Here is a 21058-nt window from a genome sequence, read left to right as displayed (position 1 = left end):
CAGAGATATGTATTTTTCACATACAGTGCAACCCCGCCTCCCTTTCTGTTCCTCCTGTTCTTTTTGAACAAGTTATATCCTTCAACTGCTGTATTCCAGTCATGAGAGTCATCCCACCAAGTCTCAGTTATACCTATCAAGTCATAATTTCCCTCCTGTATTAAGAGTTCAAGTTCGTTCTGTTTGTTTCCCATACTCTGGGCATTAGTATATAGACATCGAAGACCATGTGCTTCATAGTCTGGCTTTCTTCCTACCTGTGTCTGAAGACTATTATTGGGCGCTATCAGCGCTGTTCTCTCCGTTGCAGTGCATGCGCCTACGTCCATTGTTACCCCCAACATTACATCTCCCTTCCCCGTAGGATTCAGTTTAAAGCCCTCCTGATGAAGTTCTTCATGCTGTGGCCAAACACATTCTTCCCAGCCTTTGTGAGGTGCAACCCATCCCTAGCCAACAGCCCATCTTCCAGGATGGAAGATTATATATATATGTTATATATATATATATATATAACATTAATATTATGTTATATTATGTGGGACTAAAACAATTCAGATTCAAACGTACCAAAAGTAGGTACTGGCTTCCTCAATAGGTAAAAAAATGTTGATAATACAAAATTTTATACAAAAAATTGTTAAGCTGTTCCTCCGTGGGCTTAGCTTTTGGAACCATATGCTTGTGTATGAAAGAAGGAAGAAAGAAATGTAACTACTTGTTTAAATGCTAGACAAACTGAGAACAGCGCTTTCCCCAGAGAAGGGCTCTGAAAAACGTGGTTGACCATCTGAATAGGAACTACTGGGAAGAAAAGTACAAATAAAAAACACATCACCTATTGAAATTAGCCCAAATCTTTTATCCAGCTGTACTGCTGAATAAGATCCGATTTTATTTATTTATTTTTTATTAAATTTCTTAATCGCCCATCTGGCTGGTCACCCAGCCACTCTGGGCGATGTACAATGGTACAATTTAAAACAGTAAAATTATACATTAAAACATTATTTAAAAATACCCTAACCCACCCTAAATGCCTGCCTGAATAACCAAGTTTTCAGTGCATGGCGGAAGCTCATTAAAGAGGGGGCATGGCAGAGTTCCCTAGGGAGCGAGTTCCACAGAGTGGGGGCCACCACAGAGAAGGCCCTCTCCCTCGTCCTCACCAGCCTAGCTGTCCTGGCTAATGGGATAGAGAGAAGGCCATCCAAGGCTGATCTTGTTGAGCGGCCTATCTGGTGTTGCTGGAGGTGCTCCCTGAGATAGGCTGGGCCGGAACCGCGTAAGATTTTAAAGGTCAAAACCAACACCTTGAATTTGGCCTGGAAAACAACTGGTAACCAGTGAAACTCCTTCACTGGAGTGATGTGATCACGCTGGCGGCTGCCTTTAATCAGGCGAGCCGCCACGTTTTGCACCAGCTGCAGCTTCCGAACCATCTTCAAGGGTAACCCCACATAGAGCGCATTACAGTAGTCTAGATGAGAGGAGACCTGGGCATACACTACTGATGGGAGCAGGTGGTTGGGAAGGTAGGGGTGCAGCCACCATATCAGATGGAGTTGGTCCAACACTGTCCGGCTCACGGCTGACTCCTGAGCCTCCATAGACACCTGGGAGTCTAAAATGACCCCCAGGCTGCAGACCTGGCCTATCAAGGGTAGCCATACCCCATTCAGCACCAGGTAAATGTCCCCCAATCTACTCTTGTCTCCCACCAAAAGTACCTGGGTCTTGTCAGGGTTCAGTTTCAGCTTATTCCTCCCCAACCAGCCACTCATAATCTCCAGACATTTAGACAGGGATTCCATGGCCAACCCTGCTGAAGATTTGAATGAGAGGTAGAGCTGCGTGTCATCCGCATACTGATGACACTGCACCCCAAACCTCCTGATGATAGCCCCCAGCAGCTTCACATAGATTTTAAATAGCATCGGGGAGAGGATGGAACCCTGTGGCACCCCACAAGTGAGCGGCCATGGGTCCGAGACCTCCTCTCCCAGTGCTACCCTCTGGTACCTGCCGGAGAGGAAGGACTGGAACCACCATAATACTGTGTATCTAATTCCCAACCCCTCCAGGTGTTCCAGGGGATACCGTGGTCAATGGTATCAAAAGCCGCTGAGAGGTCGAGGAGAACAAGGAAGAAGCATTCACCCCTATCCAAAGCCTTCCTCATATCATCCACCAAAGTGACCAAGGCCATTTCTGTCCCATGCCCAGGCCTGAAGCCCGACTGAAATGGATCTAGATAATCGGCTTCTTCCAAGTGTGCCTTTGAACTGCACCACCACCACTCGCTCAATGATCTTGCTAGGGATGTCAGAGAATTCCACGACGGATGTCGGTGAGGCCGAATGCCAGTGCGTTCGGCTCCCCGAAATCCATCGCGGAACGAAGCCCCTGCCCCCCGCAACCCACGAAAGGCACGTGGGACGAAGTCCCTGCCACCCCCACCCCACAAAAGGCATGCAAAACGGAGCACGTACCTGCTCCCATCCGCGCTGCTTTGCGAATGGCGGCCGTCCTGCTTTGCGAATGGCCGCCATTCGCTTCCTCCTCTTCAGCCGTGATAGGCTACGTAAATACTTACGTAGCCTATCATGGCTAACGCAGGGATGCCATTTGCGTCCGGACAGCCAGCCGCTGGGCAGCCCTGCAGGGACGCAAATGGTGGCTGTTGTAGCCGCCACCATTTGCATCCCTGTATTGAGCCATGATAGGCTACGTAAATATTTACGTAGCCTATCATGGCAGGGGGGAAAAAACCACAGCGTACGCAAATGGCGATGCTACGCTATTTGTGTTCCCCTTATTTTCGCCGTCTTAGTCTATGTAAATGTTTACGTAGACTAAGATGTGCCAAAATAAGGAACGCAAATGGCGGCGCCCATGGGCGCCGCCATTTGCGTACGCGCGTTTTTTAAAAAAAATCGGCCATGATAGGCTACGTAAACATTTACGTAGCCTATCACGGCTGACTGCAGGGACGCAAACGGCGGCGGCTACGGCCACCGCCATTTGCGTCCCTGCTAGCCAGTGGCCGGATGTCCAGCCACTGGCAGAGCCAGACGGTGGCTCCACAGAATCCCTGCGGAGTGGAGGCGGCCGGCCAGGATTCAGGGGGGAGGGACGGAGTCCCTCCCCCCCCGGCCAGAATTTCGGGGGGAGTGACAGAGCGCCTCCCCCCCACCGCGAATGTCACCCTTCGAAAAGGTAAGTGACTTTCGTACATCCCTACATGAGCCAAATGCCTGGCCCTCACCAATATGCGGAGAACTATTCTGCAGAAGTTTCAAAACTGTCTTCAAAGTAGGGATATCAGAGAATTCTGCGACGGATCTCGGTGAGGCCGAATGCCAGTGCATTCGGTCCCCCGAAATCCATCACGGAATGAAGCCCCCGCCCCCCCAACCCACAAAAGGTGTGCGGGATGAAGTCCCCGCCGCCCGCACCCCATGAAAGGTGCGCGAAATGGAGCACTTACCTGCTCCCGTCCACACTGCTTTGTGAATGGCGGCCGTCCTGCGGCCGCCATTCGCTTCCTCCTCTTCCGCCATGATAGGCTATGTAAATACTTACATAGTAACGCAGGGACGCCATTTGCATCCCTGAGGAGGCCATGATAGGCTACGTAAGTATTTACGTAGCCTATCACGGCGGGGGGGGGGGAAACCCAGCGTACGCAAATGGCGGCGGCTACCGCCATTTGCGTACGCTGGATTTTTTCCCCCCCTGCCGTGATAGGCTATGTAAATATTTACATACATATATACATAGCCTATCATGGCTCAATACAGGGATGCAAATGGTGGCGGCTACGACAGCCACCATTTGCGTCCCTGCAGGGTTGCCCAGCAGCCAGATGTACGGCTGCGGGCGGCCGGAGCTGGCTGGCGGCTCCGCGGCTTGGCTGCAGAGCGGAGACAGCCGGGCAGGATTCTGGGAGGAGGGACGGAGTGCCTCCCCCCCCCCCGTCGAGGATTCCGGGGGGAAGGACAGAGCGCTGCCTGCCCCCCACCTGCGGAACCCGGCGGAGCCAGGTAAGCGGGCTTTCATACACCCCTACTTCAAAGGCATCCCCACAGACAGTGCATTACAGCAGTCCAGCCTGGATTCTCCAGAGGATGAATAACTGAGGAAAGCCTTTTCTTCTCCAGACAGGGTTTCAACTGGCATACTAGCCATAACTGGTAAAAGGCACTCCTGGCTACTGCCACCACCTGAGCAGTTAGCAGCAAGTCCAGGAGCACAATCAATTTGCTCTCTTCACCCTTCATGGGAGTGGAACCCCATCCAGGACTAGGTGTCATCCCCTATCTAGATTAGGGGGATCTCCCTACCCACAATACTTTTGTTTTTTCAGTAGATCTTATTGTTCTGCATATAATTCAAGAAAATTTCCCAGTATTAATTGGGATTTATTGTCTTTTACTAATTTGGTGGAACATACCGTTTTAAGGATAATGTCATATCTTTTCTCCATAACATCCAGCAAGATAACTTAATAAATCAATAAACGAACCAGTAATCTCTCTTGAAATGTTACTGCTTCAGAATATCCTATGCAGTTTTTAAGGGATGGGCCAAAGACACAAGGCATCTAATAGCAGTGCCCTTATCAAACATACTCCCCTCAGGTATGTCTTACATGTATTTGGCTGGAGAAGGAAAAAATAAAACCGGTTTCTCCGCATGCCCCCTTTCGCTCTGCGTGCACCACACCATAAGCTGGTATATGTTGCACCATGGCCTAGAGCATTGCAGGGGGGGGGGAGAAATCTGGCCCTCAGGCCCCCCAATCTGGAACTCCAGGGTTCCACAGAAGACCATGCCCTCTTTCCCCCAAATACCAGTTCTTCGGGGGTTTCCCAGCTTTTGTCCAGTTTTTTCCCTCATTCTAAAAGGTTGATAAAATAGGCTGATATTTCTTGTTTTTGTGCCCCTTCCCCTTTGGGTTTTGGCAACCCCCCACCACTGGAATGTGGACTCTGAGAAGTAGAATTCAGCTCTCAGGCTAAAAGAGGTTCTGCAGACCTGGCCTAGGTGATGCTCATTATGATCTCTGATGTAGGGATGGGTGAACTCGCCAGACTAGGACCAGTTATGTACAGCGAGTTGCTGGGCAGTCCGCGAGCGCCTGGCTAGTGCTGTGCCGCCACCCAATCCCTTGCCAAGCCATCATTTTTCATAAAATTGCAGCTAGGCCTGTTTGTAAAGGCCGATTTTATGCACTGCAAAGCAGCCATTTTTACAATATTATATTTATGTAAGATTACAGGTGTAATCTTACATCAATATATGGGCAAGCGTGGGTGGGATTCTACTTCAAATACATGGGCAAGCATGGGATTCTACAGACTGGCATCCGGAGGCCGAGCTAGCTAGCAATTTTTTGCCAGGCCTCGAGCCCCAGCCAGCCATCTGCAATATCCCAGTTCCGATCTATTCTGACCTTCATCTTCCCTTGCAGCAGCACCTCTGACAACAAGTGCTTTTAGCAGTGAAACACTCCTCACAACCCATTAACTCACTCCAGTCCAGTAGTCTTCATCCTTTTCAGACTAGGGACTCTCCTTGAGCCCGAACATGCATTTGAAATCTACTTCTTTTCTTTTTTACCATATATTTTGTACAGTGGTACTGCTGCTTTTGAGATCTACCTTAGGTCAGGCTGTAACCCAGTAGTGGGTCCTGACCAACCAATTGGAGACCCTTGCACCTGGTGCTCTCCAGATGTTTTGGATTTCAGTTCCCATCAGTCCCAGCCTGCAAAGCTAATGACGAGGTATCCTAGGAGTTGTAGTCCAAAACACCTGGGGGCATGAGGTTGCAGAAGGTTGCTCCAATGGCCAAAACTTTAACTGTGTGTGTCTATCTGTTATGTCTCATTTTCATTTTTACTCAAGAGTAAGTGCGGGGGCCACCTGATTCAGATCTTAAAATCCCCCCTACACCACCTGGACTTAGCTGCTCGACACGCATTTAAAGGAATGTCTGCTTTGGCCCTCAGCCATCAAAACTGTAATGTGCTAAAGGTTTTGGAGCCGGTGCAGGCTCCTGTGGGACTGAGCACTTTCCTGCCTGTCGCAGGGGGGCTGGGTAGGCAGAAGGCCTCCCTGATGCCCTCATCCTAGGCAGGTGCAATGTAGGCAGGAGGAGGGAGGAGAATGAAGGAAAGGCGAGAAAGGACGATCTGGCAAGCATCTGAGGGAGAAAGGAAAAGTGGGAGAGAGGGCAGAGAGGAGAGGTGCACATGGCCAGAAACTGCAGAGGTGAGGAACTGAGGAAGGCTGATGTTCATGTGTTAACTTGAAGTAATCTGCTTTGTTTGATTGCAACATTTCTGTTCTCTACTTCGACCCAAATGGCAGCTGGCAAAGCAATATGGAAATATTTACACCATGTGGCTAGGATCTCAACCTGTGATAGTTCTGTGTGGATTCCAAGCCGTGAAAGAAGGGCTGATCAACCATGCAGAAGAATTCTCTGAGCGACCACTGACTCCTTTCCTAAAAGCTATAGCAAGAGGAAGGGGTAAGTTGTGAAGAGTAAGAACTTGTACAGCTCTTTTTTCTAGAGAAAATATAAGACAACAAAGGATCTCTCTATGAAAGTTTCAGTCAGCTGGAGAGATCATTAGCAGCTGAACTCTGGAAATAGCAATTGCACTGTGTTTACCAGCTTTTAATGGGATTGCCACCAAATCTGTAAAACAGAGCATCACCCTCACTTGGAAGACAACAAAGGTGACATGAACTGATTGTGATCAAGGTTTTCAAGGGCTTGAAAGGTATACATGGAAAAGCCAATGCTGGGAGTTGTAGGACTTATGTCTGTCTAAGCATGCATAAGATTGCAACCTAAAACAACTTAAAACATAAATAATCTAATACAATAGCATAGGTAAAAGGAACAGCAGTTAACATTATACACCAAGAACTTTTCAGTTGGAAAGTATTCTTTGAAAACAACCTGAGAGGGAGCCAAATATCATACATCTGTTGTGCAGGGAGTTCTTCAGGGATTAGGTCATCACTGAAAAGGCCCTGTGTCTTGGCCTGCTGCCTTGATGGAACTTATTGGCAGGCCTATGAGCAGGACCTGTGTGGCTGATTTGGGGGCCCAGGCAGGTTTAGATAGGTTTCGGTGGTTCTTTTCATGATAGAAAAGAACCACCCAGAGAAAAGAACTACAGTGGTGTCTAAAGATATGAAAATACACATCTGTGATGTCCACAAGTTAAATCTTTGTTGCAGGAATTGCCAGTATTTTCCCCCATAGGAATCATAATCTGTGGAGCTGCCGATAGAAAGCTCTTTGGGGTAACAATGTAAATTGCAGGAATTTCTGAGATCTAGTTCCTGTCTTCCATTAGCCAGCCAATTGGGATGGCCAACACTGCTTATTGGGCATAAAACACTGCGAGTACAAACCATGAGTGTTTCACTGCTCACAGATGGAAAAGAAGGAGGTCTTCTGAGGCAGTTTCTGAAGCTGTGAAGAAACACTGCATTTTTATTCCTTTGTATCCTGTAGTTTTTGAATGCTACGAGCGACCTCTGAGTTGGGTCATAGTGTAACCGAGTAGGCCAGCAGCCTGGCTTCGCTATGGTGTCTTGGGCATAAGACAGTTGTGCTTGCCTTGGTTACAGCTGCTGTGGCGGGCTGGCTTCAAGCTGACAGTTTGAATATTACCTGGAGCAGCGGCATCTGTTAGTATAAGTACCAGACTGATAGTAAATGCACCATTTCAATTGGCCAGGGCAACAAACAATTGTATTGGTGGTGGGAAGGCCCATAAAGAATGTTATTGGCCTGAGGTTCCGGGCAAGGCTTTGAAAAATAAACGGAGGTTGGCTGTTGGTGGCTAGTAGGTGGAGAGGCAGTCGGGAGAGGGCTGAAGGAAGCAGAGCTCAGACCTGGGGGAGACACAAGCCTTCCAGTTGGGGGGGCCCTGTGGAAGAAGCTTTTCAGGGCAGAGACGGTGTCTCAGGAGAGCAGGAAGCAGTGAGGCTGTGGCGAAGCTTCGAGCAGGCAGCAGAGCCCGGCACCAGAAGGCTTTAAGCTAGGGATGTACGAAAGATTATGTTTATGGTTGGGGGGGAGGCGCTCCGTTCCTCCCCCCCGGAATCCTGGCCAGCCGGCTGTGCTCCGCAGGGATTCTGCTGGCATTCGGCCTCCCCGAGATCCGTGGAGGAATTTTCGTACATCCCTACTTTAAGCAGAGGCCTGAGCAGAAGGAATTTCGGGGAAGGTCCTTGAACCGTCGTAGACGACAGAAACAGCAGGAACAGCTGGAGGCAGAAGAAGACTGCTGCACAGCCTCGATTCCCGGCTGTGTGATGTTGGCTAGGGTGGAGTTGAGGCTAGTGTGGTCTTGGGAGAAAGCTGCTGAGAGCTCATTTAGCTGGGAAAGACTGTCTTATGTATTAGAAACTGTAACCAAGCATAGTTGTGCAATCTTAACCTATTATTCATAAAGTGACATATTCCCCAATGTAAATAATTCCTTTATTTCAGTTAATACATTTCTTAATTTTCTTACGTTTTTAAAGTTTCTGTCTTGTGGTAGTGTCAATCACATGTCTACACCATAGAAACTAGGCTACTGAGTGTCTATAAGCTAAAGAGGGTTTATTTTGGTAGCAGGGGTTAAACGTTTTATATTCAACATTCCCTTACTGTGAGATCTACTCTGGATCCCCATGCTGTTCTGCTGTAGAAACATGCAGTGGCAGAAGTGGGATCAGTAACTGCACTAGATGGAGACTGATTCTGCCTCAGCCATACAGTCCTTAGTATCTGAAAGACTGGGTAGCTCTTGATTCATGGGCTTGATCTCCGGTAGATGCTGACTTTGCTAGGCTGACAACCTAACAATTTTAACATGAATTTGAGAGTAACAATATCTCCATGATGGCTTCAGGTATTGTAATCTCAAACGGTCACACCTGGAAGCAGCAGAGACGGTTTGGTCTAGTTGCTCTGCGGAAACTAGGACTGGGGAAGAAAGGGCTGGAGCACCAAATAAAAGAGGAGGCCCATCAGCTGGTGGAGACTTTTGCACGTGCAAAAGGTATGTAATACGAGGAGATGATACAGGCACATGTCCCAGTCTGCAGAAATCTTGGTGTACTCTGTACATTGTGGAGTGCAATTTCATTTATGGTGATTTCTAACACAAAGATAAATTGCCAAAGATCCCAAGTGTTTCTCATGCATCACCATGAAATCCCACTCTGGGTATTAACAGGAGATGTTGGATTAATATTAATATACCTTAATTTTCAGGGCAGCCATTTGACCCTTCCTCGCCCATCACCAATTCAGTCTCCAATGTGATCTGTGCTGTGGCATTTGGACACCGATTTTCTCTTGAGGATGAAAAATTCCAGAAACTGATGGAAGCTGTTGATGTTATCTTAAAATTTTTATGCAGCTTCTTTCATATGGTGAGTAACATTTTTCTTCCTTATTGATTCAGACAGGTCTCTGTCTTAGATCTATTTCCCCTCTCAGCATTATGAAAACCTTTGTGACAGTGGTTATACTGTTAGACTTGGACAAGTGAGACCAGGGCCTTCAAATCCACCCTCACATTTTGTCCAGTTCCTGTCTCAAAACTCACCTATTTCTCACAATTATTGTAAAGATAAAAAGGAGTGAGGAGACCACATATGTCACACTGAACTATTTAGAGTTACAGTTTTATCCCAACTTTTCTCCAATTATTCACATTAATATGGAATCCTTAATTTTTAATATTGGCGTGTATCTAACAGTCTGTTAGAGCAGCATCTAACAGACAAAAGCCTACTAAACCATCTTAAAAGCCCACCTCAATGCAGAAAGAAGATGAGCTCAAAGTTCCCCAACCTTTTTGGGCCAGTGGGCACATTTTGAGGGTGTGTTGTGGCCATCCCATTTTACAGAAGCCAAACCAATGAGGCACAGAGTCAAGTAAGTTGGCCAAGAAACTGAGTACAAGACAGAGGTGGATCTGAGCTCCAAATACTAAATTACGCATTTCCCCAAACAAGCAACCCGAAGTACACAGTTCACAGAAAACCAACTGGTGTCGCTGAGAGAAACACAAACAGGCACAACACACACACAGACCATCGACAAGAAAAGAAAACCAGGCAAAGCCTACACAGACCACATTAAAAACAAAAAGAAAAAGCGAGCAAATCACACATACAAAATCCAGACAAAAACACACCACAACAAAACAGACAAACATACACAATGTAAAAAAACAAAAAGCAGGAAACAACAAACCCCCCCCCCCAACACACACACACAGAGCTCAGGCAAAACAACACCTTGCTCCCAACCACCCTTTTAGCCGAGGGCGTACTCCCAGCCGCTCCCCCCAGTCCCTTGGAAACAACCTCCCACCCCAGCTGATATTTCCTTTTTACTAGGCGACATGTGGGTATGTATGAAATGAAAGCACTGGGTTGCAGCCACCTGTCATTTTCATTTTCAAAAAATGCCTGAGACCCGGCTAGGGATGCGGGAGAATTCCGCCATGGACTCCAATGAGGCCGGATTCTAAAGAATCTGGCCCCCCGGAGTCCGTGGTGGAATGGAAAACTGACCCCGCCTCCAGGAGGAATCCTCTTCAGCCGGATCCTCCGGCTCCGGATTGACAGCGATATGGCCGCCATGCTGTATCGCTGGTTGAAGGGAAGTGACTGTGGATGCAAATGGCGTCCAGGATGCCGTTTGCGGCTGTAAAGGCCTTAGTTTAAGGTAAATGCAGCCATAAATGGCTGCATTTACCTTAAACTAAGGCCTTTACGTCCACAAATGGTGTCCTGGACGCCATTTGCATCCGTGCTTTTCATTAACGTGATAGGCTATGCAAATATTTGCGTAGCCTATCGCGTTAATAAAAAGCATGGAAAAGCATCCATTTGCGGCCGCAGCAGCCTGGCAGCGGCTGGAACTCCGGCTGTGGCCGGCCCCAGCTGGCAGCTCTGCAGAGCTGCTGCGGAGCACAGCCAGCCAGGGAGGATTCCGGGGGGAGGGACGGAGCACCTCCCCCACACCTCAGATGCCCCAGAATGGAGCAAGGTAAGTTTTTTGTACATCCCCAGACGCGGCATTGTAGACGCACTGCTGGATTCAGGGATCCTAAATCATCGCTCCATCTAATAGTGAACTCAGTGAGTTCCAGCAGAATTGTAGCCAAATTGTAGCCACCTTGAGTGCCATTTTTTGGAAGAAAGGCAGGATAAAAATCAAAGAAATAAACAAACCAATAGAGCCACTGAGAAACAAGCATGCTCAGGAGAAGAGGTTTGCAGAAGTAGAAAATAAGGGGGGGAAATCGAAGGGATCAGATCTCCCCCCATGGCCCAATGAGCACGCTCAGTGGGCACAGAATGCAGTAGATTTACTCTTCAGCAAAATTGGTCATTATTTTTAAATTCCAAAATCCATAGTGGGATAATATGTTTATTAGGCCAACCGTAAGGTCAGAAGTAGTGTGCAAGCCTTCCAGATCTTTTTTATAGGGGTGTACAAACCCCACTCACGAGTCCGCTGGAGGGTCCATGGGGGGGAGGCGATCTGTTCCTCCCCCCAGAATCCTCCCAGGCCGGGTCTGCTCCACAGTGAGTCCGTGAAGCTGCCTGCCAGGTCCATCCGCTGCTGGACTTCCATTCGCTGCCGGTCTGCGGACGCAACTGGCGTCCGGCATAGCAGACACCATTTGCATCCCTGCTCTTTGCTGTGATAGGCTACGTAAATCTTTACATAGCCTATCACAGCAAAGAGCAGGGACGCAAATGACATAGTGGACGCAAATAGCATCCGCTATGCTACGTAAAATGGCATCTCCTACACCATTTGCGTCCCTGCTCTTTGCCGTGATAGGCTACGTAAATCTTTATGTAGCCTATCAAGGCAAAGAGCAGGGACACAAATGGCGTAGCGGACGCCATTTGCATCCGCAGACCGGCAGCAGAGTGAGCGAACTTCGCAGGGTGGTGGAGTTGAGTGGTCCGTTCCGCCACGGACATCTATAGAATCCGGCCTCATTGGAGTCCGTGGCAGAATTCTCCACCATCCCTACCTTTTTAACACTATTAACTGAAAACATTTTTACTATTTCTGCATTCTTTTGAGGGAATTAACATGTTGGTAGGCTGCCTGGCATAGGAGCCTGAGAGACACTTCACCCCAGGATTTAAAGATATCCTGTGCCATCATTTTAAGGTGTTTAGCCTGGCCCCCTCTGTGAAGACAAGCCTGAAGGTGAAAAGGGCCACACAAGAACCCACAACCTTCCAAAGCAGTCCGCTTGAGTGGCAAAGAGCTTTTTACAAGCCCCTGTTGATATTCTTGTCAACAAGCCTGTACAATGCAGAACATATGATACTCCTTTTATAGTTGGTTGCTGGCTACTGTTATAGCTGCTTGATGTATCACCCCCTCAAAGAGTGCTCTCCAGGGGCTCCTCATCAACCTGAAGAGAAATGACAAGTGACAAGCCTCAGGGTTCTGTCCTGAGCCCAGATAGTTGTTTCGCCCATATCTTTGGCTAATTCTTTTTGAAAACCATCTAAGAAAGTGGCTCGTACCAAAATGTGTGGCAGCTGTTTCCATAATTTCATTATACACTGTTGTTGTTGTTGTTGTTGTTGTTGTTATTATTATTACATTTATTAATCGCCCATCTGATTGGTCACCCAGCCACTCTGGGCGATGTACAGCGTACAATAAAACAGTTTAAAACAATAAAATTCTACAGTAAAAACATTTTCTAAAATACCCTAACCCACCCCAAATGCCTGCCTGAACAACCACGTTTTTAATGCACGATGGAAGCTCATTAAAGAGGGGGCATGGTGGAGTTCCCTAGGGAGGGAGTTCCACAGAGTGGGGGCCACCACAGAAAAGGCCCTCTCCCTCGTCCCCACCAGTCTAGCTGTCCTGGCTGATGGGACAGAGAGAAGGCCATCCGAGGCTGATCTTGTTAAGTGGCCTGTCTGTTGTTGCTGGAGGCGCTCCTTGAGATGGAAGAGATGTGTGAAGAGATGCTTCCTTATATCTCTTCTGAAGCTACATCCATTTCCACATGAAGAATGGCTGTCTGGGGCTTTTTATTTAGTTGCTTGCTCCATACTATGCACCCCTACATCCCAATAATCTAATCTGGCAATAGTCGGGAATGGATGGATTATATCATTTTAAAAAAACAAAAAAAGACATCCTTGCTGCTGCCCCACCCTGCTCATACAAATTCTTTCCTCCACCCCAAAATCCAGTGACTGTGGGATTCAGACGAAACTGCAAAATCCAGCTCTTCACTAAATGAGAATTACATTAATATGATGAGCTTCAGGAAAAATCCAGAGCATGATACCCAAGTGCTATTACAAGGGGGCTGGCTGATAGAGGACGGTGTTACCCCGCCTCCTCCCTGATGACGTCAGGATTTTGCTTTTGTCTTCCCTATAGTGGTATGAAATGTTCCCATGGATCATGAAACATCTTCCAGGGCCTCACAAAAAGGCACTGTCTGCTGTGGGGATGGTGCTTTCACATGCCAAGGAGGAGAGAGAGAAGCATAAGGAGAAACCATCCTTTCATGAGCCACAGGATTTCACAGATTTCTATCTCCTTCAGATGGAGAAAGTAAGTCTGGAATTTCTATTTGAAAACTACTCATCCAGGTTATCATTATCTTTCCTCCATTGACTGTAATATCTCACAAGTCACCAGTAATTTTCTTGGCCTCAGATAATAGTTGCATTCGGGGCAAACTTCACCCATATTAAATTCACCTGGTGAACTGAGTTATACTCCACACATCCACTAATCCACTTGAGTGCATCCCCTCAAATGTCTGGAAAATAGAACAGCAGATATTTTCATAACCCCAACTGGGAGTGTGATGGGGCGGCTGTTGATGAGTGGAAATTTATGCATCAAGGCATCTTGCCTATGGAACTTTGCTTCTATACTAAAAAAAAGGAGTATGGGTTAGGGCCCATTCCACACAAAACACATACTGGGAAAACCAAAAAGATTGATCTTTTAAATCATCCTGATCATGCAGGATGATTTCTTGATTATATTTTAAAGCCACTGTCTTCCAAGAAGCTTAGGTGTTCGTTGTTTCCACCTTCTTGTTGGGTCATTTTGGAGTCAGTCCACTTCAGCTCAGTACCAAACCCAAGTCATGTTTCAGAAAACTGAGTCTTTGTGCTTCCTGCTGACTATCATGGGAAATTAACAAAACAAAACACTGTAACTTTTTTTTCTCTTGGTCAGAACTGGCAGATAGTTGCAGGCATAGTTTCCCTTATGTGGAGATTACACCTGCCCAATGTCTGAAAAACAGTTGCAGGGGGTTTTGTGCTATGTGCCTTTATATTTTGATTTTATTTTAAAGGGAAATGCCAATAACTTTTTTATTCCTTGGAAGGATTGGATGAAAATTTTAGGATTCATTGCCCCATCAGGGGAGATCATGTCTGCTAAACTGCAGAATGATAGCCCCAGGGTTTTTTGTGCAAGCCTTGACATTTTGGGGGTCTCCAAAAGAGGACATACTTATCTCCCTATATTCCTTGTGGACCATTACTCTGAAAATTGCAGGCAGCCTAGACATGTCCCTAAGTAAAAAACCAGCAATGTTTTAGAGGAATGAGTACAGCAAGTCACGTGGAAAGGGAGTTTTCCAGTTGGGGGAAGGAGTGATTTGGTTTCACTTCCCTTCACCTCACCCCCCCCCCCGGTTTGTGGGTAAATTTCTATGAAAATGCACAGATCATTGGCAGTGTCCCCCAGACAAGAAACCTGCAACATTTCAGCAGGAGAGGAGCAGGTGCTAAGGAACTGTGATGTTTGGTGCTCCATCCTTGCCCTCCCCCAAAGCACAGTGCTGGGTGACCATGGTAAAAATGTGTCCTAGGTTGAGAGATGGATCTGTGACTCATTGAACCACACTCGCCCCTTCTTCCTACAACTCTTAACAAAACTAAACCAAAACTCAATCGACCCTAATTATTTGTTTACATTTATTTACATTTCACCAATGCTAGCAGCAGAGGAACATGGATGGGAGGGTGCTTTTGCACTCATATCCTGCTTGTGGATTTCCCATGGGCAGCTGGTTGGCCACTGTGTGAACAGATGGAGAATGCTAGACTAGATGGACCTTGGTCTGATGCAGCATGGCTCTTCTTATGTTCTTAAATATAGAATGCCTCTGAGTATGTGCAGAATGCTTTTCTTTCACCTCTGAGCACTTACATTCTCCCCCTACCAATTTCATTCCCCTCCATGGAACAGTCCCTCCTCATTCTACCATCTTCCAGCAACTCTTCATAAAAACAGATGTCTTCATGAAAATAGATGTCTCCTCTCCTTCCTCCTTGCGATGCACAAGCTCTCATTCCTTCCCCACAACTTCATTTATGCCAAGACTTCACTGGGATTCAGTCAAGGAGTCTTTTTTCAAAACTAGGGCTCAGTTATGGAGAAACTCTGAGCATATATTAAGTGCCTTTCCCTCAACACTGAAGCTAGAGTTCGTGCAAAATGAACAAAACAAACACCAGCGACAAAACATGCATAGGACTGGGCTCAAAGGGTAGTCAATTCATTATACTGGCATTGAGTGTCTAGTGTATTAAGGCTGCAGTACCCTGCTCACAACTCAGGACTCATTTCTGAGTAAACATGCAGAGGATCAGGCTGCAAACCTCACTGCAAAAATAACTTGTGCTGGAATCCAGTGCACACTTTCCTGGGGGTCAGCCTCAGTAAACATAATGGGGCTTATTTCCAAGTAGGCATACAAAGGATTGTCTGTTTCCTGCTGCAGAGCAGAGGAAGCTTCTCCAGGTGGTCTAGGGGCTATACAAGCAGACAAGTTCCCAGAGAGTGAATGAACAGGGAGAGCAAACAGGAGTTTGGCAGGGGAGTTGCAGTGGAAGAGGAGACAAAGGCAAAGCGGTGAGTGGGCTGGAGTAAGCCCAGGGGACTTTCCATTCTGAGTCACCGTGTGCTCACCATGTGCTCCTAAGAGCAACAATTGAATTGAAGGGGCATGGCCTGAACACTCCCAGTGTGCGGGTGGGGAGTTTCAGTCTGTTTCCCACCTCATAAAAGAGCAGAGCAGAGGAAGCTGCCCCAGCTGGTCTAGGGACTAGAGAAGCAAGCAAGCTCCCAGACAGCGAGCGATCAGAGAGAGCGAACAGAGAGTGCAAACAGTAGTTCAGCAGGGGAGGTCAAGGGGGAGGCCCCTAACAATTCTTTAAACCTTTTTTAATTTTTTTTTTCTTGTAACACACACTTCCATACCAGTGGGACTCTGTTTTTAACCCCCAGTGAATAGACGACAAAGCACAGGCTATTCCAGTACAATCAGAAAGCTAGAAACATAAAGGTAATAGAGACCTTTATCCCTCCCCCCGGAATCCTGCCTGGCCGGCTCTGCTCCATGGCCAAACTGTGGAGCCGCCGGCTGGCTCCAGCCACCCGCAGCCGGACATCCGGCCGCTGGGCAACCCTGCAGGGACGCAAATGGCGGCTGTCGTAGCCATCGCCATTTGCGTCCCTGTAGTGAGCCGTGATAGGCTACGTAAATATTTACATAGCCTATCACGGCAGGGGGGAAAACCCCAGCGTACACAAATGGCAGTAGCCGCTGCAATTTGCGTATGCTGGGGGTTTTTTCCCCTTGCCATGATAGGCTATGTAAATACTTACGTAGCCTATCATGGCAGGGGGGAAAAAAACCCAGCGTATGCAAATGGCGGTAGCCGCCGCCATTTGCGTACACAGGGGTTTCCCCCCCCTTCCATGATAGGCTACATAAATACTTATGTAGCCTACCACAGCCTCCGAAGGGATGCAAATGGCATCCCTGCGTTAGCCATGATAGGCTACGTAAGTATTTATGTAGCCTATCATGGCTGAAGGGGAGGAAGCGAATGGCAGCCGCAGGATGGCTGCCATTCACAAAGCAGCATGGATGGGAGCAGGTAAGTGCTCCGTTTCGCATGCCTTTCGTGGGTTGGGGCAACAGGGACTTCGTCCCGCGCTCCTTTTGTGGGGGGGGCTTCATTCCACGACAGATTTCGGGGGAGTTCGGAACATTTGGCCTCACCAAGATCCGTCGAGGAATTCTCTGACATCCCTATGTCCCTAGTCCTAATTCTCCTTTTGGAATAATCTTGAGGCCTGCAGCTTTTTAGAAGAACTCAAAATGAAGGGGGACAAAGCTGTTTGTGGAGGGTGATTGAATCTTTTGCTGTGCTGAAGCTACTAAATTCCTGCATAAGCCAAAGTTTGCAGTTTGGGGCAGTAAACTTAGATGCTGTGTGAAATACTGCTATGCCGGCCGCCATTTGCATTCCTGCCTTAGGTCGTGATAGGCTATGTAAGTATTTACGTAGCCTATCACGAAAACAGCAGGGACGTAAATGGCATAACGGGTGACATTTGCATCCCTGCTCTTTGCCGTGATAGGCTACGTAAATATTTACGTAGCCAATCATGGCCATGGGCAGGGACGTAAATGGCGGCCGCTATGACGGCTGCCATTTCATTCCGCCGGCTGGCTGCGGAAGGAGGACGACCCGACCCGGAGTATCCGCCACCAGGTAGGGTCCATCCCGGGGGGATTTTGGGGGGTGGCGGTGCGGGGGTAGTTCATTCCACCACAGACTCCAGGGGGCCGGATTCCAAAGAATCCGGCCTCACTGGAGTCCGTGGCGGATTTCTCCAACATCCCTAAGTATCAGAGGCAGTAAGCTCATGTACCCCAGTTGCTGGGGAACATGGGCAGGGGTGTGCTGTTGCATTGGTTTCCTACTTGTGGATTCCCCATGGGCAGCTGGTTGGCCACTGCGTGAACAGAATTTTGGACTAGATGACTCTTAGTCTGATCCAGTATGGCTCTTCTTATGTTCTTATCTTCCTGTAACTTGCAGAAATGATTGCAATATTCCCAACACCCTTTTTCAATATCGAATGCAACAGTCCGGAAGCTTCCTCTTGAGCTGCAAACCCTCAGAGAATTCTCTTGGTAGTGGCTCAGTTAAGATGTCTACTGTCATCTCTGTATTTGAACAATAGTTCATCTCAATAATCTCTTGTTCTGCTAGGTCACGCTCTAAGTGGTACTTTACTCTTATATGTTTGGTGCATCCTTGAATTTTCTCCACTTGAGAAAGTTTGATAAAGTCTGATTGTCCTCCACAATCTGAATCGGTTTTTGTTTGTCTATTTCAAGATCCATCAGCAGCTGTTTCAGCCACGTTAATCCTCTGTGGGCTTCTGCTGCTGCTATGCACTCCAATTCCATTGATGACAGAGCTACTGCTGTTTGTTTTTGGCTGGCCCAGGAGACTGGCCCATTCCTAAACATGAACAAGTATCCACCGGTGAATTTATGGTTGGAGCTGTCTCCGGCCCCGTCTGTATCAGTGTAGCCTACAAGTTCTGGATTGCTACTAGCTGGCAACTTCAGTTTAAAGCCCATAGGCGCGCTGCCTCTGGTTCTGGAGGTTCTGGAGATAGCCTCTTGTGCTTTCTTTGTTCCCTCTGTTTAAAATTTTGGGAGCTACCATTGATCAAGGGGTTGGAGTTTTTGTTGCTAGGTGAAGGGACATACCGGAGGACATTCACCAGTAAAAACAATGCTGTGATTGGTTCTTGAATCTTTCCCTGGGTTGGAAAGATTCAAGAACCACCTCTTCCCACTCACTAGGTAATTTGATCCAGATGCCTGGGAATTAACATGTGGTTCTATGCATTGCTCCCTCAACCACGAAATGGCATCTTTAAAATTTTAGCCCAGGTCTCCCATCCAGGACACAGATCAAATTTCCAGAATTCTCTTTTAGAGATCCAATAAAAAATCCCAGTTTTTGTCCGTTAGGAAATGATAATCCAGGTTTTTGTTTTTACTTTATCAAAATCGTGATCAAAATCTGTTATATGTCTCTCACAATTTCTTATGGAGTCAAGCCCCAATTTATACATTTCTTGCTTAGAATGTGTAAATCCAAATGCAGCTTGGAGGCAGTCTAACATTTATTTGCATGTTTTAGACTCCTTTACATGAATTAGGTGATTGTCATCTAATGCATCATAAATAAAAGCCTTTCCTACTGCATCTTTCTCCAGCCATTTCTGAGATTCTCCTGCATCTCCTGGTTTATCATTTGTAGGGATGTACGAATCCCTTACCTGGCTCCACACAGGGGCATCCGTGGTGGCGGGGAGGCGCTCCGTCCCTCCCCCTGGCTCCGGCTGCCCGCAGCCGGACATCCGGCCACTGGGCAGCCCTGCAGGGATGCAAATGGCGGCTGTCATAGCCGCCGCCATTTGCGTCCCTGTATTGAGCCGTGATAGGCTACGTAAATATTTATATAGCCTATCACGGCCGGGGGAAAAACCCCAGCGTATGCAAATGGCGGTAGCCACCGCCATTTGTGTACGCTGGGGTTTCCCCCCCCCAGCCGTGATAGGCTACGTAAATACTTACATAGTCTATCACGGCCTCCTCAGGGATGCAAATGGCGTCCCTGCATTACCCATGATAGGCTATGTTAGTATTTACGTAGCCTATCATGGCTATGAAGAGGAGGAAGCGAATGGCGGCCGCAGGACGGCCGCCATTCGCAAAGCAGCGCAGACGGGAGCAGGTAAGTGCTCCGTTTCATGCACCTTTCGTGGGGCAGGGGTGGCGGGGACTTCATCCCGCACGCCTTTCGGGGGGTCAAATGCACTGGCATTCGGCCTCACCGAGATCCGTCGCGGAATTCTCTGACATCCCTAATCATTTGTAATGCTCCCTGATCCCTTATTTGCTTCTTTATGTGAGTGAAGGGAGAAAAAATCAGGAAACAATCTGGTAAAACCTGCTCTGTGTGCCTGGGCCCATAACCTGATGGGATTATTTGGTATTTCTGCCTCCTGTTAGAAAGGCAACTAGCAGAGAAAAAACAAGAGGCAAAACAGGATGAGTGCTTACCAGTCCCACATGCAGAAATGGAATTACAGCGTCAGGTTTCAAAAAGAGTTTGTTCAGTCCATTTTGTGTTCCATTACACAAGGAGAAGAGAGAAAGCAAGCCATGTGCTCCCAGCAATGGTAGAAAGTTTGAGAGAGAGGCCCTGTGGTTGGGTTAACCATGGTGCATGGTGGTTACCCCTGATCACTGAAAATGCTACTGCCACATGGGCAGGTAATCATGTTCTGCAATGTTAATAGACTAACCATTCTTTAACCTCCCTCCCTTCCCCAGTCCTCCAGATGGGCAACCATGCATCCCAGTGGCCTTTGCTCCATAGACATTTTGGTGTTTCATGCTGTGCGCCATTTTGGTTCTTGGTGCTGCGGGTCATTTTGGTGCTTGGTGCTGTTGGCCATTTTAGTGCTCAGAGCTACCGGCCATTTTGGTGCATGGCAGTTCAGCAGCGTGCTGCCCCCTGTGCCATGGCACACAGCCCCCATGCATGTCCAGCAGCATGGACTCAACTGGTCTGAGATCCGTCTTTTCCATCCGGAGGCCTATAATCACCAATCTCTGCCATAATCCTCCACCCCAATGTACAGCATGATGTTTGAACAGGGCCAGAGAGAGGAGAAGAAAAAAGAGAAGAGCAAGAAGGCACACTGTAGGCTATAAAGATCCTAAGGTGAGCTATGCCCAAAATTCTGATCCGTGCACTAGCCAACTGCCACACTGTCCCCTTCCTATAACTTGCAGACGAAGCTGCAATATTCCCAACGAAGACTGCATAGGAAATAAATGTTACACTCAGCTTCCATACTCATAATCACAAAAGCGGATTAGAATCTTCACTGCACACATCGGATGTATAGTCAAGAGTCAATGCAGATCAGTTAGTCTTGACATCCTTTAACCACCCTATTGAATTCACAATCAGAGTCATCAAGGAGTGAAAAAAGGGTGTTATTGAGCGTCAGGAATATGAAACTCATGGCATTAGTTATTAGGGATGTGCACAAACACCCCCCCCCCCCGCCATCGCTTTGGAGGCCAATTCTGAAT

General features: G+C 47.6%; 1 protein-coding gene across 2 annotated transcripts in view; it reads left to right on the top strand.

Moving 5' to 3' along the window:
• LOC146351705 (cytochrome P450 2C39-like) overlaps nt 1-21058 on the top strand; it is a 43568-nt gene that overhangs the window by 5024 nt on the left and 17486 nt on the right. Inside the window, exons 2-5 of one of the 2 annotated variants that reach the window (XM_084842089.1) lie at nt 6378-6540; nt 8933-9082; nt 9298-9458; nt 13480-13656. In XM_084842089.1, coding sequence (XP_084698215.1) covers nt 6378-6540; nt 8933-9082; nt 9298-9458; nt 13480-13656 — 651 coding nt within the window. Of the gene's footprint in view, nt 1-6058; nt 6279-6377; nt 6541-8932; nt 9083-9297; nt 9459-13479; nt 13657-21058 lie in introns of those variants that run through there. The other variant, XM_084842090.1, reaches the window with a different exon arrangement.

Source organism: Heloderma suspectum, chromosome 3 (assembly GCF_057233095.1).
Source record: "Heloderma suspectum isolate Gila_16-S chromosome 3, 16-S_ref, whole genome shotgun sequence".
In the NCBI taxonomy this organism is placed as follows: domain Eukaryota; kingdom Metazoa; phylum Chordata; class Lepidosauria; order Squamata; family Helodermatidae; genus Heloderma; species Heloderma suspectum.
Note: the sequence above shows the minus strand (reverse complement) of the source record. Positions and strands in the feature narration are given on the sequence as shown.